This window comes from Sitophilus oryzae, unplaced genomic scaffold (assembly GCF_002938485.1).
Source record: "Sitophilus oryzae breed Bouriz unplaced genomic scaffold, Soryzae_2.0 scaffold_1660_pilon_pilon, whole genome shotgun sequence".
Classification (NCBI taxonomy): domain Eukaryota; kingdom Metazoa; phylum Arthropoda; class Insecta; order Coleoptera; family Curculionidae; genus Sitophilus; species Sitophilus oryzae.
Window position 1 is genome coordinate 1,680,672 of NW_022146348.1, and position 18,950 is coordinate 1,699,621.

The 18,950-nt window shown below is 33.9% G+C and overlaps 1 protein-coding gene across 1 annotated transcript; it reads right to left on the minus strand.

The window, feature by feature from the left end:
• Window positions 1-2,400: 2,400 nt before the first annotated feature.
• Window positions 2,401-17,808, minus strand: LOC115880917 (alpha-L-fucosidase-like). Its single transcript, XM_030898242.1, has 8 exons — window positions 17,538-17,808; window positions 13,334-13,469; window positions 10,487-10,593; window positions 10,177-10,423; window positions 9,143-9,255; window positions 5,732-5,872; window positions 2,868-3,030; window positions 2,401-2,808 (listed from the first exon to the last, which is right to left on the minus strand). The coding sequence occupies exons 1-8, from the start codon at window positions 17,755-17,757 to the stop codon at window positions 2,553-2,555; spliced, it is 1,383 nt and encodes a 460-aa protein (XP_030754102.1). The 5' UTR covers window positions 17,758-17,808; the 3' UTR covers window positions 2,401-2,552.
• Between the last annotated feature and the right edge of the window lie 1,142 nt (window positions 17,809-18,950).

The following is an 18,950-nucleotide window of genomic DNA, read 5'->3' on the forward strand; positions in this document are numbered from 1 at the left end:
AAAATTGTATATTTTTCAGCCTTTCTTAAAAAAATTATTAATAATACAAGAACTGTCCTGAAATCAAAACTGTATTAGATGTTTACTCTAGATGGTCTGTACTTACTTTGCTATAAATATGGAAATCGTAAATCATACAGGATCTCCAAAATTCTACGCCAAACTTTCCAAAATATACAATAATTTTTCTTTGTTTTTTTAAATGGGACACCCTGTATATTATTTTTTCAATAGATGGAGAATTAAAAAATGAAAATTTTTTGTATTTATAGTAGGTATTTCAAAATTTTTAACGGTTTCGCAGATATTCCCGGTTTTGTATTTCATATGGCATTTTCTACAGTATATTTTTTAGTAGTAGGAACTATCGAATGAATACTATCGAAACATTCGATAGTTGCAATTCATTCGAATAATTCGATAGCTAGTAAGAAAACATTCGTCGAAAACTATTCGAATAAAAATTATCGAATAGATGCGTCATCTGCATTGAAATATTGTATTCTAGTAATTCGGCAGCAAAAACCATTCATTTATAAAATTCATTCATTTATCAAATTCATTTATTCCTCAGGATCGATTTTGATAAAATATAAACTGGATTTTAGTTGTCGTCCGGCGACGTAGGTTTGCTATATACCATGCCGCTGTTGCCGTATATTCGTATTAGTTGGTATTAGCAAAGAATATTATTCTTAAGCATTAGTTAGTTAGGGATAGTATGTCTATATGTTTTGCATTTTTTTATTAATATTCTGTTGTTACACTGCAATAATACTTTTTATTTTGGATGTAGGAAAATGATTTTTAATGTTTTTAAGCAAAAATTGGTTTAATAAATAATAATAACAGTAATAATTTGTTATACCTATTAACAACAAAATTTAAAATCATTTAATAATATAAACATTTTTTTAAATAGTAGCAAAATATAAACAACAAATAGAAGTCAAAAGTATTTATATTAGATCCTATTTAAAAATAATATAGTCTCTAAATGGCAACGTTGGTTTATTAAATAATAATAATTACAGAACTAATTTGTTATATTAACAACAAATTTTAAAATCATGAAATATAAACATTTATTAATTTTCTAAGCATGCAGTGTAATGGAAGGAAAACATCAAAATTTATATTACTTTTTATTATTTTATATTTACTATTTAAAAATAATATTTACTTTTACTGGCATTTACTTTAAAAAATAAATGAAATATTTCTTCGCTAAAAACTACATGTAAGAGAATTAGCATCAACAAAATACAAACATTGTTAACTTTTTTTTTAAATTGGCACGTGTAAAACTTTCATTTTAATTTTCTCACCCCATAGTTTGAGTTCGATAACCCCATTTACTTAACCACATTACTTAAATATGATTATTAAGTTCAACTAATTCATATTATTAAAACATCTAAAATACAAATATGTATTTTTAAAATTAATTGTAAGTTCATCTCATCTCAATTAAAAATTGCTACTTCTCAAAATTTCCAATTAAAAAAATGCAGTCTAACCTATCCATAATATAACATATAAAATTAAATAATTGAAAGATCGGGCTACGGAAAATCACACAAATTTTCGGAAAAATTTTGACCACTTTGCACACAATCGTCAATTAAAAAAAACTACTATTTTAGTATTTTAAATATTTTAATAAACGCAAAAATAGTACAGTATTTACAAGGCGAAGTTATAAAAATTTGGAAGAACTAATAATGCACTGATACACACAAAAATCAAACGAATACTAAATTTCATTTATCAAAAGCATTCGATAGTTGTGGCGCAACGATAACCATTTAGTCGCACGGCGAGGTTGTCACATATGCTTTAGTATACAAATGAATGAATGATTTTATTCGAATAAAACTATTCGATAGTTGAAATCATTCATTCAGTAACCATTCGATAGTCTAATTCATTCGATAGTTCCCATCGCTAATATTTTTATCAAAGCCACACCCAATGATTTTTCTCTCGTATTTTACCATTGAAAGCGCCATATGTAATAATGCTGCGTGTATCCGGAAAACTATTAAAAATATTGAAATACTTTAAATACAAAAAATGTTCATTTTTCAATTCTTCATCAAATAAAAAAATAATATACAGGGTGTTCCATTTAAAAAACTTAGTACCGCAACTTCTGTAATTGCTAGGTTTACGATATAGAATTGCTACTGAACCAAAATCGCTGGATACGCAACTACTAAGACCCATTGCAGGCTGTCAAATATTCCTAAATATGCATATTTAATGGCACCACCGATCTACGTCCAATGGATATTTTGTTTTAACGAAATTAGTAAAATTGCGGTACAAAATCCCGGACGCGCCCGCTCGAGGGTTAATATTTTAAATTTTCGAAACTAAACTAAATGAAAAAAAACGGATTTTTAACAGTTATGTCTAATTATTCCAATTCAGGAAATTTACAAAATTTATTTTATACTATAATGATTTGTGAGCATAAAATAATCGTAAGGCATATTTAAAAAAATATCTAAATACCTAAGTCTACAATATACAGTATCTATACACTGTTATCCAGGAATAATTTTTAGAACCCAAGCTATTGGGTTCTGCACCGTCGCTTTACTAGGTAATCTGATTTCAACGTGATCTTTTGTCAAGGCCCATTTTAATTTTGTATCGCCATTTCCCAATAATTTCGCCACTGAATTGACAGACATCTCAAATATTTGTCTGGGCGATTGTAAAGTCAGAATATCATTTCTGGGCCATTCTAGAATAATAGCGTAGAGGTAGTTTCCTCCATAAGAAGGCGAGCTTGTGTACCTAAAACATTAAATATTATATTATCTGGCGGTATTTAAAAAATAGTTATGTGTTCAGACCATACGTTTCCATTGTAAGTATCATTTTGAACCAACCATGGAACGGTTTCATAGATAGCTTCTCCGTTTATAGATAACCAATCGCCCAGCTGTGTTAATCTTTCTTCAAATATTGGATTTATTATTCCTTCTTTTGTAGGTCCAACGTTAATCAATAAATTACCTAAATTGTAAATACGATTTTGTTGAAATATACTAATTAATCGCAAAACAATTTTCGATGCACGTGATCAACTTTGAGTGACAAGCGATGGCGATAGCGCTCCCAGATTGTGATGGATTTATGAAATGAATCTTAATGTAAAATTGGAAAACAATATATTTATTATATAATTTTTTAACGATTTGTACGTTTTATTTTTAATTTAATAAATAATATATTAATAATTAATTTATTTATTAACAGTAGTCACTAACACTGTGCTAACACTCACAGTAGAAATATTTAAGTTTAAGGCAGCATCTACTAGCTACATACCGAAATAAGTAGAAATAACTTAAGTGATACAATGTGCCTACCAATCAAACTTACTTCTCTGACTGTTCTCGTTCAAAATAGTTTATCGGGAAAGTTACAAGCTCTTTGCTTCGACTGTTTAAATGCTACGTCATATTTTCAACACATAATTTCAAGCAATGTAATACAAAAACTCGAAAATTTAGTTCTTAAAACAACTGTTTCTGTTTAAAAGTACCGGGTGTCCCACTAAGAATAGCCTCTCGGCTGTACTCTGTATTAGCCGTAGGGCCTACGGAAAAAAATATTTATAACTAAAGGGGCTATGAGAAATTGCTGGAAATTATTTTCAAGTTTGTAAAACGGCCGCTAGAGGGCGCAACTGCTATGGAAAATAAGAAAATAGAATTTTTACAGAATTTTGCCTAGATAATGGGTACTACAAATAATAGCTTCATAATCTTCAGTAAATTTTGGATTTTTATTGTTGGAACCATTTTCCCTTATCTGCTAAAATAAAGTGGTGGGGGAAGGTTAGATTTCTCTTTTTTAAATGTTAATAACTCCGGACTGGATGATCAGAATCCAACAAACGAGGTTTGGTTTCAAAGAGCGCTTCTTACTCTATATTATACCGTAATAATAATAATAACAAGGTTTTGAACGTAGACGCTAGGTGGCGCTTTCTTCCAATTTAACAAACATAGCTCGTTTTTTCAATAAAATTAAATACGATAGTATATGTAATTTTAGCTGATAGTAAAGAGTAGAAAAAGCTTAAAAAGTCAGCGAAAACCGCATCTTGATATCTTTTTTCAAACCGAAGATATTAGCAAAATTATAATAAATACCAAAAAATAAGCCCTTAATTACCTTATTTTTACAATACAGTATCAGTAGCCCTCTTGATTATGCCCATTCTAACAAAAAAATAAGATAGAAACAGTTAGTTTATTTTAAAATCGACAACATACCAGAATACCATAATACCAGATGTATTAAGATCTAATAATTAAGATATTAATAACAGTGAACAAGAAACGACGATTCAGTGAAGTCATAGTAGGTTTTGGAAAAAAGTTGGTTTTGACGTAATAGTATAAACGTCAAATTGATATTAGATCAACATTTTGATAGTCTTAGTAGCGTTTTTTATTTTTTGGTTGCTTTTTCAAAATGCCAACAACTTCAACTAATTCAAATAATAAAGGAATCTGAATCATCGTTTCTTGTTCACTGTTATTAATATCTTAATTATTAGATATTAATACATCTGGTATTATGGTATTCTGGTATTTCGTCGATTTTAAAATAAACTAACTGTTTCTATCTTATTTTTTTTGTTAGAATGGGCATAATCAAGAGGGCTACTGATACCGTGTTGTAAAAATAAGGTAATTTAGGGCTTAGTTTTAGGTATTTATTATAATTTTGCTAATATCTTCGGTTTGAAAAAAGATATCAAGATGCGGTTTTCGCTGACGTTTTAAGCTTTTTCTACTCTTTTTCTACTATCGTATTTAATTTTATTGAAAAAACGAGCTATGTTTGTTAAATTGTAAGAAAGCGCCCCCTAGCGTCTACGTTCAAAACCTTATTATTATTATTTTTATGGTGTAACATAGAGCAAGAAACGCTCTTTTAAACGAGCCCTCGCTTGTTGGATTCTGATCATCCAGTCCGGAGTTATTAACATTTAAATAAAGACAGATCTTACCTTCCCCCACCACTTTGTTTTAGCAGATAGGGGAAAATGTTTCCAACAAAAAAATTCCAAAATTTACTGAAGATTATGAAGCTATTATTTATAGTACCCATTATCTAGGCAAAATTCTGTAAAAATTCTATTTTCTTATTTTCCATAGCAGTTCCGCCCTCTAGCGGCCGTTTTACAAACTTGAAAATAATTTCCAGCAATTTCTCATAGCCCCTTTAGTTATATATATTTTTTTTCCGTAGGCTCTAAGGCTAATACTTTCCGAGATACAGCCGAGAGCTATTCTTAGTGGGACACCGTGTACAATTAAAAAAAAGATTATGCAAATCGACAAAAAAGGAGAATTACCCCAAAGATCCAACACCAAGATATACATAATAATGACTGACATTATGATAATTGTAAACTAATAATGTAATGTAAGTAATGTAACATGGCGATAATAAAAATCGCTTTAAAGTAAATTTTGCAGCTTTAATCTAAATAAAATATCTGTTACAATCATTCGCTCTCTAAAGTAAAATGAAAAGTTTCTCGGTATCTTAAATTATAGAACAAATTTAAACATTTTTGCCAACATTTCATTTAGCCAGGTTTATAGGCTTTAGTGTCCATTTCGATATGATTGATTACGTGCATTAGAAAATGATTTGCGATTACCGTATCTAGTTTTCGACTGATTTTTCTTACCTCCACAACTCACTGTTCGTGCCAAAGTTGTTATTAGTTCCGTGGGTGTTAAGTAATCATCCAACACTGCATTTCTTCTAAATCCCCATGATTTCTTATCGATTGTCATTGCATTTTCCCATTTATGATTTTGTAGTATACCTAAAAGTATAATATTTTTGTTGAATGTGGTAGAAAATGACTCAGTATTGATATTATTGGGCAGAAATTATATGAATTTAAGGTGTCCGGTCACGGAGAAAGTAAGTAAAAGAATTTCGGACTTTCATTATTTTATATTTTAACCTACGCAACGTTTCGGTCAGATGTATCATTGATCGTTATCAAGTCTAAACTGATTTAAATCCTAAAACCATTGAGCACTATTATAGTAAGGCATTCACCCGTAAAAAAAGTTGAGTGCAGTCAAGCGGGAGGTTCTCTGACTGAGAATGAACGCATTGCATTGGTGCGATTTATAATTTACTGCTATATCCTATTATATTTCGTATTCATTTCTATACTAGGATTACTAACATTATTATTTACTATAAAACACGTTTTTTCTAGTGAGGTTCCCTATAGACAACCCGGGTTTCAGACCATTTTAAGTTATGTTGTTTGACTTTTGATTGCATTGGTTTCCGGTGGTGGAATGTTTGGCCGTTGTCCAATTGGACAACGTTTCCAGGGAGCACCGACGTTTTGGTTTTCTTTGTTTAACATATGTGTAAAATACACGCGTGGAGGCACCTTCCATGCTCACCGGAGAATAAACACATCACAGGGCTGGTCTTAGTCGACCTAAGTTCCGCCTATGACACGGTAAACCACAAGATATTACTGCATAAAGCCAACGGGACCTTGAAAGATTACCACCTAGTGAAGATACTTGAATCCCTGCTCCAAAACAGATTGTTTTTCATTACGCTCGAGGGCAAAAAGAGTCGATGGCAAAACCACTAGAACTGGAGGTCAGAACATTAACTAGAGCATATGCAGATGACCTAGGAATAAGTGTTAAAGGCAAATGATTTGAAGATATCCAGGAGAAACTAGAAACCGCCCTAAAAACATTGTCAACTTATTACAAAAATAATTCTTTCAAACCCAACCCTACCAAGTGACTGTATTCCACCTGATTTCTAGACAAGCGAGCCGAAGACTTCATATGAGACTTAAGACCACTAGAACACACAGATATGTGTACCTATCTTGCCGTTGTGTTGGTCAGAACAATAACTTACTGCAAAAAACACGCAAAAAAGTAGAAGCACGAAATTCCCTAATAAGGAAGCTGACCAATAGCAAATGGGGAGTCAAACATATCGTGGTCAGAACTTCTGCTCAAGCTCTATGTTACTCAACTGTTGATATGCCTACCCAGTGTCGTGTAGATCTGCCCATGCAAAAAAGTGAACATTAGCTTGAATGAAATATTCAAAATAGTGACAGGTTCTATGAAACCCAGCCCCTACTACCCGGTTAGCTCCGGAAAAAATCAATCTAATTAAATGGGGTTTGCTGTACAGAAATGCCGACAAATGCGACTGCGGTGCCATTCAGGACATGGAATATCTCCTTTAATGTCCTGCCTGCCCCCACAGATGTACCCTCGATGACCTATGGCTGGCGAAACGGGAAGCATTGAATGTAGCCCATTACTGGGCTTCTTCTTCTTCTTTACGTGCCGTCTCTTTCGTGGAGGTTGGCGATCACATTGGCAAAATCTTCACGATTCTCGGCTTTCCTTATAAGTTCTTCAAAAGTTAGGTGAGTCCAGTTTCTGATGTTTCTCAACCAAGATAGTTTCTTCCTGCCGAGACCTCTCTTTCCTTCAATCTTACCCTTAACTATCAATGGTAAGACGTGGTATTTTTCATTTCTCAATATATGCCCTAAGTATGATGTTTTTCTTATTTTTATTATATTGAGCAATTCTCTCTCTCTGCCTATTCTGTTGTAGACTTCGGTATTTGTGATATGGGCATGGAATTTTAAGCATTCTTTGATATATCCATGTTTCGAACGATTCGAGGCGATTCATCTCTTGAACTTGAACAGGATTGACCAAACATAACACTTAACGAGCCTAGTTCTCAAATCTAGACCCAATCTGGGGTTCTGGAAGACGTTCTTCATTTTTAAAAATGTATTTCTCGCTTGTTCTATTCTGGTTTTTATTTCCACGTCGTTGTTCAAGGTGTTAACTATCCAGGACCCCAAATATTTGAACTTGTAGACCTGTTCTACAAGTTCAAATATTTGGGTATAAGGTATTGCCGGTCTAAGGTATTGCCCTCTATTTTAATAGGAATTGGTACATTTTGGTTCTTTCCAAATATCATGACTTTAGTTTTAAGATTGATTAATTGATCTTCATCCCGTATTTCTTACAGGAGCCTTCAAGTCGTTCCACTAAACTCTGGAGACCAGTATCAGAATCGGCAATAAGAACTGTGTCATCGGCAAATCTAATGTTGTTAATGATTTCGCCGTTGACTTTAATACCGCAATCTGTTGAAGAAAAAGCTTCCATTACTGGGCTAACCAATTATAATCCGGATACAAACAAAATTTTTGTTTTGGCCACACATGATTTACAATGCCAGACTTCATTGTTTCACATTTTTGCGTTTATTTTTATGATCGTTAAGTCTAACATCTACTAGACGTTTCCTCTCTTAAATATATGACTCACCCCATTTACAGGATACGTTCTTCTTGTTCCAATATTTTCGGTTTTGTTTGTGAGGGCTCACGAAGCGTTTTAACGCTTCGTAGGGTATTTCCAGTTTTAAAACCAATTTTTATGTGATAGTGCCATAATATAATGTTTTTTGCAATTAAAATATAAATTAATTGATCCTCACGCAACATCCCCGTCAATAGTTATTTAAATAATATCGTTTAGACTGAAGAGAGTGTATAATAAATTTAAATAATGTATCTCTTGGCATCCACGCCATAGGTACTGGTTTCGATATATTTCGGCGAATAACATGCCTTTTCGTTAGGTTTGTTTTGGTTTGGTGTTGTAGTAGATGATAAAAAGGTCAACAATTTGTAGTGACAAATTTAGATAAATCTACAATATATTATCATAAAACCAAAGGAGGAAATCTAAGATCAGTTGCAGCTAGTGTATAGGAGCTGCAAAGCTGCAGCACCTGTTGATAATACAAAACAATTAAAATATATTATGGTATAAATCAGTATTTGCAAAACAAAATAGTTTTATCTTTGATATATGTTAATTGGGTATAAATTATTATTTTTTCCGTATCCTTTTATACCAAACTTAGACATTTATTTTTTTCTAACTTTTACACATTTAGTAGTGGCGAATCTGGTGATAGTTTGCACGGTTTGTCTTTCCTTTCCACTTTCTTTTCTAAAGAGGGAAGTTTTGTGATATAATAACTGAATTACCTGGATCATATCTGTCAGAGCACGTGTAGAAATCTCCATGGTGACAAGGAATTGACGATCCCCATCTATCATTAACAACTATTTCTTCTTGTACTGGACTGTCGTTGTATAACCTATAAATTAGTTTATAACATTTACATTGGATCGTAACATTTTTTTTTGTACCGGGTGGCCAACTAAGAATGGACGCCGGCTGTATCTCAGAAACTACTTATCGTATAACTGGGAAAAAGAATATAATAAGTAAATCGGCCAAGAGAAATCGCTGGAAATTATTTTCAAGTTCGAAAAATGTCCGCTCGGGGATGCATCTGTTATTGCCAACCAGAAAACAGGATTTTTCTCAAAAATCTGCAGGTTCTAACATTTTAATTATTGCTATTGTAATCTATGCAAAATTTTTAATTTTTTTGATAAGCGTATTTTGTAAAATAAGGTGGTGGGGGAAGGTTGAATTGTTTTTTTTTCAAATAAGGATAACTCTGGTTTGGGTTAACCCATTTAAACAAACAAGGGCTCGTTTAAAACAGCTTTTTTTTCCTAATAATCTGCAGTAAAAATTTTGTTTCCATTTATTTGTTCAGGGTAGCTAGGGTGCGCTGTTTGACATCATAACAGATATTGCGCTTTTCCGCAATTAAATAGAGCAAACAACTTACAAAATATCAGCGCAAACCGCAAATTTCTTAACCCAAACTGCATCTTCTCTCTAACGGGAGATAATTAGTAAGTTTAGTTAATTAAATATTAAGAGAACAAATCATGTTAGGCTGGCGCTAGGATTATAAGGTCTGAAAATTATACCAGTAGGCTGGCAACCAAAAAGAGGTAAATTGGTTGCGTCAAAATATCAAAACGTTTAACTTTAGTTTTCATGCATTCGAATTTCGGACATTTTCTTATTATTGGATTAAGTTGTAATTCGCATTTTTCACTCTCCGACTTATTAGATCGTCATAGCGATTCACTAATAGACATACAGACAGGGAGCCAAGACTTCTCTTGCCGATATGGTATACACAAATTATACTCACCAAGCTATAAATTCTGTAGAATTCCAATATGTTTCGTTTGCTTCCCAATCTCCATCGGACCATAGAACTGACGGTTTGTAATTCTCTACTAATTCACGCATTTCAGGTAGGATCTTGTTCATTACAAAATCCTGAGTTGTATAATTATTCGCTTTATCCGCTAAATACAATGGATTAAACCACTCGTACAAAGAATGGTAAAGACCAAATGTCATATTGGCGTCTCTCACAGCAGTACCAAGCTCGTCTATTTAATCAATAATTAAAAAAAAATAGCTACTTAGTGTTTATATAAATGTTTAGTACTAACCAACAATATCTCTATGCGGTCCTATATCTTGAGCATTCCAACCGAATGAGTACTTGGATGGCCAAAGTGTAAAACCTTCATGGTGTTTACTTGTCAGCACTACATACCTAAGGAGGTCATGCACCAATAAGATAGAGAGAATACAAAAAGAGCTGATGTTACAAATAATTTGGAATAAGTTAAGTTAGTTAAAGTTCAATATACTAATATAGAAATTTATTCTTCACGAATAACCAATAAGATCTCTTAATTTAACTCAATCTAACGTTACATTCACACGGACCACTTTCCCACGATATTTGAACGAAAAAATATAGCTTTCTGAGGTAGTCGTTGTAAAGTAGTCCATAAGAGTGTAGCCTAATACTTGTAAACAGAGATGCACTTTGGGCAATTACGCAAAAGTTCGGAGCACCCAACAAATTTATTACAGTGTGCCTTCAAAACAACAATAAAATGACGAGTGTCACCATCATGATCCCTTCTTAACAAATACAGAAGTTAGAGAGGGATGTGTCTTAAATTAGCGCCTCTCCTATTCAACATATTCATGACAGCACTCTCTATTATAGTATAGTGGACAGCAAACTGCAGGAAAGAGTTTGAGCAATTTCCAGACTTGAGCATTTTAGCCCGAACGAGCAGAACGAACCGAGCGCGCACGAACAAGCAGAACAAAAATACCTTTGAGCAATTGCGATTTACTGGCACGCTGCGGAAAACGTTTGGCGCGTTCGGTTTGGCTCGGAGACAGATCCAGACTTAGCGTATTCTGCTCTGTGCGTTCGATGCGTTTTGTTCGTTCGGGCTAAAATGCTCAAGTCTGGACGCACCTTTAGATATAGACACGACGGCGGTTTGTTCAACATAAAAAGACTCAGGGCAAAAACAAGAAATGCTGAACACATATACCTGAGCATACGAGGCTGAACATCAATAAAACTAAAAGCATGTGCACTCCCCCGGAAAATCATAACAATGCTATAAAAATCGGAGAATTGTTGCAATATGCAGCGGAATTAAATTTTTTCGGCAGTATGATTTCGAAAAAGGCCAATATCGACTCTGAAATTCAGCACAGAATTAGCAGCGCCTCAAGAGCATCCTCAAATTAAAGGACAGGGTTTTCTACAATCATGACTTAAGCACAAAAACGAAACTTGAAATGTACCGAGCAATAATAATCCCCACCATGCTATATGGAACCGAGACCTGGGTGCCGTACCGCCGGCACATGAACGCATTAAGGATGATTCACGGTACACCGTGACGGGCCGGAGCCGTGCGACGGTGAAGGCACGGCCAAACATTGTCAAATGTTATTTATACTTATACATTCATGCTAAGCCGAGCACGGTCCGAGCTTCGCCGGAACGCGTCCGTGCCCCGTCTAAGAAATGTCGGTGTACATTTTTCCTCGGATCCGCTACGTTCCGGCCCCGTTGCGGCAAACATAAATGAGTCGCCGCAGCTAAATACTTCGTTCGTCTACGGGCCTATAGCGACTGTTTTCTAGCAGTGTTGCCGCACCCAACTTTTAGCGCGTACCACATTATAAACTAAAAATGTACCACTTTGGTACAATTTTTTAAAGCACAACAAAATACATCTGCAAATGACTTTAACCGGTTTGGTCGTTGTGAATTTCTTCATAAATTTCTACATAAAAAAACTTCCTGGAGAAAGACACAAATCGAGACGAAAAACATGAAATAGAAATTCAGAAAACCCAATTATAAGTATGTATAGGTTGAAGAAATGTAAGTAATTCTAATACTACACACGATACTTGGAAAACTTAAATTTTATTAAAAAAAACGCAAATATAGAAGCATGTTAGAAACAGCAAATTTTTAAGTTTTTTGTTCGGGTTATTTAATATAGACAACACTATAGACATTTCAACGTTTATAATACGTCGTTAATTAATGCGGATTGTCTCCGAATGGTATCGGTAAGCGCGTTTAATGCAATATCAACGACGATAATTATTAAATATCTATTTATTTTCGGTGCGCGTGGGAAATAATTATTGTACCGAATCATCCTGGATTTGAAAATGTAGTACCACTGTACCAAATAGAATTAAAATTATCAAATTTGGTACAAATGTACCACTGCGGCAACACTGTTTTCTAGAATATAATCGGCACGGACATGATCCCCGTTGTCCACTCGGTGTTGCATATATTGAAGGCCCGGAGGTGGCTCGGTGTCTACTTTACGGAACGTGCCCGGCTCGGGTACGGTCCAGTGTACCGTAAATCATCCTTTAAACAAGTTGCAACAGAGACACCTTAGTATCCGTCCCTGAAGAAGCTAGTTGCGAGAGCGCTGAAGTCATGATTACTAAATCCCGCTTAAGATCGGCTGGTCACGTATGCAGGATGCAAGAAAACCGCCTACCGAAATCTCTTCTTTACGGTGAGCTTGTAGACAGTAGGAAGAAATCGGGTGGACAACTCAAAAGAAACAAGGATATTTTCTATGAAAACTTAAAGGGGATGAGCATGAAGAATCAGTGGGGGGAAGCAGCGCACAATAGAACGCATGGAGAAGAATTGTAAACTCAGTTAACAAAGATAACCAAAAAGTAGAGGGGCAACAAAGTCATGAGACTATGAATGTCCGGAGTGCTGAAGAGAGATAATATCACGTATTGGGCTTTTCAGTCACAGAAAAGCATGAAAGAAAACGCCTTGCGTAACCATCTTCTAATGCGTGTCAAATACTCGTCAGCGAGTAATGCTAGTAGTAGTAGTAATAGCCTACTTCCATAGCAGACAACATTTTTATGGTTCAAAAGTCGTCGGAAATTGGCGAGTGTCTAACCTAATATGTACTTACTTAGCACCAGCTCTAGCAAAGAGATCCGCCCACTGGGTGGCATTGAAAAATTCTGCGGTAAAATCCTTTGCAAACTCTTGGTAAGTGAAGTTGGGTGGAAAATTTTTCTGCATGTATTCCTTGATGTCAACATCTTCTGCGAAAATAAATTGGTATGGCTCTAGTATATAAATTATATAATTTTTAATGTAACCTTTTGCACAGCTGCAAGGTCACAGAATACTTAGGTCTTTTATTTAAATCATTGTAAAGACTTAAGTCATTTGATTTTAAGTCATATTTCTAAAGCTGACTTAAGACTAAGTGCGTGGCCCCACATGAGGCGTACAACCTAAAGCCGCGTCCAAACTACTCGAACTAAACGTTCGCGAACATATATAATTCACACTATATACTCGTAGCAGCAGGTCGTAAACGACGGCAAGCCGATCGCATCGGTCCCGAGGACTGAGGTGCGGGGAAGAATGCGACAACCAGTTTGCTCTATAGATCTAGGATGCGTTTAGGTAGTCGCTGTTTTTTCGAGTGCCCGGATTTCGAATGCAAGCATTTTATTAAATAAATTAACCCGTAAACAGTTTAAGAACTTTTGTCGTTGAAGAATCAATATTTAGCAGGCGGAGGGTTACAGGGGTCTTTTGGTAGATTATTCGTTATAGTGTATTTTTAAGACCTGTATTCATTTTCTGTCGATGCTACCAGGTGTTTCTCAAAAGGGGCTCACTTTTTTACTTTTTATTTTTTCAGATAATACAACGAAATTTGATTTGTTAGAATATGACATAAATCGGGATTGATTGACGTATTCAATTACCTTCGGTCGCTTCCTGTTTCACCGGAAATGACTACAACTTTGTATTTTTAGATTGTATCCTATGTACTTTTTTACTTTATTTGTCTATTAAGTAGTAATTTTTAATATCAGAATCCCATAATAATTCCGGTTTTTAATAAAAATAATCATAAAGGTCTTTATTAACAAAAATGAAATGATATGGACGAAGTCTAGCTACATAGCTATTCACACTCAACCCACAATAAAATTAAAATTATAAAATCTTTTCTTTGTGTAAACAAATTAGTTGTAAATGTTTTTCACGATCCCAATCAGTAACTGCGTTTCCCATTGTCGAATATTAGGTAAAAAATAAAAATCACAGATGGACGCTCGAAATTAAATGAGACCCTTCCAAGTGTCCGGTACAATGTCCGCCGAAATGCACGCCGTTCACTCCTTTTCTCCAAGGACGCGCGCGCTCTAGCATAGGCAGAGGCACGCTCTGGCGTACAAGCCTTAGATTAAGAATAAAAAAGCTAGCCGTTTGGCGCTCCGCGCTCCGCGCGCCTTAATAGGCCAAGGCTAGCTGTACTTGTTGGCTTTATTATTTATAAATCTACCTATCTCACAATTTTCACTTAGTATCTGTTTAATTATATATGTTCGCGAACATTTTGTTCGAGTAGCTTGGACGCGACTTTAACATAGCGTAGAGCGGAGAAGATCGCGAACCGTTTAAACGCATCGAAGTAAATGGAAGTGGCCCCAGTGGCATTTTTTCTATTGTCCGCTCCGCTCTGCTCTACGCGTGCAGCTATGTTGGGCCACTGCTTTAAAGTTAAAGTCATTTTCACAAAATTACTTGTAATTTAAGTATTTATTCCAAAATTTAAAAAGACTGAAAGTTTTTAAAAAATTTAAGTCATTTTAGAAAATATTTAAGCAGATTTTTCATATATTTTTATGAAAATTTTTTAGCAACGGCATTTCCATAGATAGGCAACTTATAATACATTTCAATTTTATTATACAAGGGCGCCTCTGGTAGTCGGAGGAAGAAATACTAAGGAATGAGAAGGGGTGCGGGGAAGGGGGGTTGTTTTAGTTAATTTAAAATAAATGTAGACATACATGTAAGAACACCTTGTGTGCTTTTAATTAGGTCAAACATATTATAAACGATAAATCAACTTAATTAAAAGCATAGAAAGTGTTCTTATATGTCGGATATTAATTAAAAAAAATATTAAAAAGACTAGTAATAGTATATATTAAGTTGTTTCAGTTATAATTTAATCTTTGGCGGTTTTCAGCAAATAGCAGGCAGTTTTACATAATTTTCCTCCCTTTGAATTGAATTGGAAACTGCTATATAATTTTGGTGTAGGCAAAATTCCCAGTTTGTTTCCGTTTGAGACCTGAAATAATAAAAACAAATTAAATTAGATTTAACCATCTGCTGATCATGCTAATATAACGGAACGCGCCTCCTTAATGCCTTACCATGCACCGTAAAAAGATTAAATAACTGATCAGCAAGTAGCATTTATTAGCAGTACTAGTTTAAAAAATCTATAACTGTAAGTAGATATATTTAATTTACTTACCATTGTATCCTTCGGAAACCCGGTGTACAACAATTAAACTCCATGATAAAAAATAACTAGGAGTCTATACAAGACACAAATTGTCCCATCATTTTAAAAAAACATTGTCTAAAACAGAATACTGCCAAAAAATCTGAAGGAATTTAATTTTACAATATAGGTTTGTTCGTTTTCCTGTTATTATCGATAACTCTCCATCGCATGCGCAAATGAAATAATGTCTTCATATTTCTTTCTGCGCATACGCATCACAATTCTAGGACGGTTCAGAATCGATAATAACAGAAAAACGAAAAAAGCTAATAATTTGACAAATATAAACGAAATCAAACCGTAAAATCACAACAAAAGCGTCTCGTGTCAGTTAAAAATCAAATTTTATTATTGTCAGATTTTGACATTTGCATTGTTGATATTGACAGTTCTAATATTTTGCGCCTCTGCATCTTGGAGGAAAAACTATTTTTAATGAACTGTCATTCCCATTTAAGCTTCCCAGCCATGGGCATTTCCGTTTGATCTGTCAAGCGGTAACCGGGCAGCAGATTAAAATTTTATGAAAATAAGTATCGATAATGTTTAAAGAATGACAGCATCCTAGTTACGCCACTCAATTCTACGTGGAAAACTCTATGGAACTCGGTTTTCGTATCTTTTCGATAAGTTATAAGATATCCGAGATATGAGGGGAGTCAATAAATGCAACAATTTCAAATTCGCTCTGTATTTCAGGAATTAAGAGGGCTAGGATAAATCTGTGTGTACCATGACATTGTATATCTGCTCATAAACGAGAAACCTTGTAAAACACACAATATGGGACACCCTGTACAAAGTACCACAAAATTTACTTTTACATGACTTGTGTTTTTATGTTTTTGATACGTATATTTTTTATTGTTTATTGTTTGTAGTTATTCTGAAAATAAACTTATAATATAGTTAATAAGAAAATCGGTAATATAACAAAAAATTTAAAAATAGGTACTTAACTAATTGAATTTGAAATAATTGAATTTTGGTTGTCTTGACTTGGGGATAATTATATTGATTTGCAGATAATTATGATTTAAACGACTTAAATAACTTTATTTTGATTTAAGTCTTTACAAAAATGACTTGACTAAATAACCGTAAAAATACGGTATCCGACGGTAAGTTCAAACAAAAAATAATGATATTTAAGATAATTCCAAAAGACCTATTTTTTAAAGTTTTATACATCCTGTAACTTTAAAACTATGAATTTCCGCACCCATATTTATAGAAAGCTTTTTCCATATTTTTTTGATGGGAAAACGAGTACTTATTTAACACTTTGGCCCGTTATTGACATAAAAAACTTTTAAAGGCTGCTATTGGACTTGACTATTAGACAAATTAATAAAATTGCGTTTATCTTATCAAGGCGACCGCACTAGACAAAATATCAAGTTTTAATCGGCATTAAACGGTCTACACCATTTTGCTAATATGGGGAAAAAAATACAGTGGAGTCCATGTTTTTTTAGAAAAATATTCCCGTTATAACCCATATGCACGTCTTTGGTGAATGAATATATCGATAATTTTTTAGCATTAAAATATGTCGCACTTATAGCAAATTTTATCCTCAAAATTTCATTAGAATCGCTAAAAGCACTTGGAAAAAAATATAATAAGTCAAAAAAACGTAAAGAATTTAATCCCCGTAGCTACGAAACGAAGCAGAATCGGACCTATGTTGATATAAAAAGTAATCTTATTTTTACGTGGGGAATATCCCAATGAAAGATTAACAGATGTTACTTGAAACACCCTGTATAAATAAATTTCTTACCATCAGATTTCCAGTCGGCCCAAAACCATTCCGAATAAACACTAGGCACTGAGAACACGCCCCAGTGAACGAAAATACCTATTTTAGCCCTATCATACCAAATGGGTAAAGGGCGAGTGTCCAAACTCCACCAAGTTGGATCGTATCTTCCACAACTAACTTTAAATACACTGCAGATCGAGACTAATATTACGCACAACAACAACTTTAGGGTCATCATTCGAGCGTCACGATTCAGCGGCAATAATCAGAATAATAACGTCCGTTTATGATAATTGAAAATTATCTTTGCTGGTGTATTAGAGAGATGTTGTTTATTTAAATATTGACTGATTATCGTACGCAAACAATATTAGAGAGTTTTTAAGCCCTCTAAACCTATTGCGTTATACTTTATTCGTTATACAGAACATGCGCATTGTTACTTAAAAATCCAAAAACGTTAATACGCGTTAACGTATTATGAAAATTATAGACGACTATTTCCCTCATCGTGAAATGGACCAATCAGCTAATCTAATTCTTCGAATAAATTTTGTTTAGATAAGTGATTAAATCCCAAGACAAGTTTAACCGCGATTATTTTTTCGGCTTCCTTTTGGGTTTTCTTTTTGTCGTTTATCACTAATTCTGAGAGATTTTGGCACACAGTTCATTTAAAAACATTGATTTACAACTCATGTGTATGACTTAATAACGATTTTAACTGGTGAAAACCCCTTATTCGATATTATTTTGAACAAATAAGTGGTGAAAAATACGTCAGAACAGTGCCTTCTATTAAAAGATCAGCCTACGGGCGGACTTTTGTTTACTTCATCAGCTGTACATACTTAGATATTGGGTTAGATTCCGTTTCATATTTTGTCGGTTGATTTTTGGTTTTAACTCTTTGATTTTTGGTATTATTTATTATTGTAGTGCAAAAAACTAATTATTTTGGTGTTGAAGTGACATAAACAACTACTACCAGATATATGGTCACTCTCGGTTTCGCATAAAAAATAGAAATTTTAAAATTACACGTTGTGCAAGTGATTTAACCTAAAAGTGCCCATACATTTTTTACCTACTTATCGTGATTTTTGTGTGTGTTTTTTAAGACTCTAACAATTCATCAATAAAGCTTAAGTGGAGTGTGTTATTGGTGCTATGCCTCATCTTTGTTGTGTTCCTGGTGGAAAGGATAGTTACTAAGGATAGTTATTATACTAGGCAGCCTAAAGTGTCCGGAAGAGCAAGAAAAGTGGGTACGAGTTATAAATCAAGAGAATTTTATTGAAAATATCTTTAATAAATTTAAAAATAATATTCTCCCATGATGGTATTAATGAAAACTGGACAATTATGTTTATTTTATTCATATTGTGGAATCTCCACTCCAAGTGTTGCTGGTTCAGCTTCGATAGATTC

Bases quoted from the DNA above. Each gene is read 5' to 3' on its own strand.
- LOC115880917 (XM_030898242.1), bottom strand. From the start codon at position 17,757: ATGATGACCCTAAAGTTGTTGTTGTGCGTAATATTAGTCTCGATCTGC. The intron at 13,470-17,537 runs GTAAGAAATTTA...TTATTTTCGCAG, and splicing joins GGCCGACTGGAAATCTGATG to AAGATGTTGACATCAAGGAA. The intron at 5,873-9,142 runs GTAATTCAGTTA...TTATACTTTTAG, and splicing joins CTCTGACAGATATGATCCAG to GTATACTACAAAATCATAAA.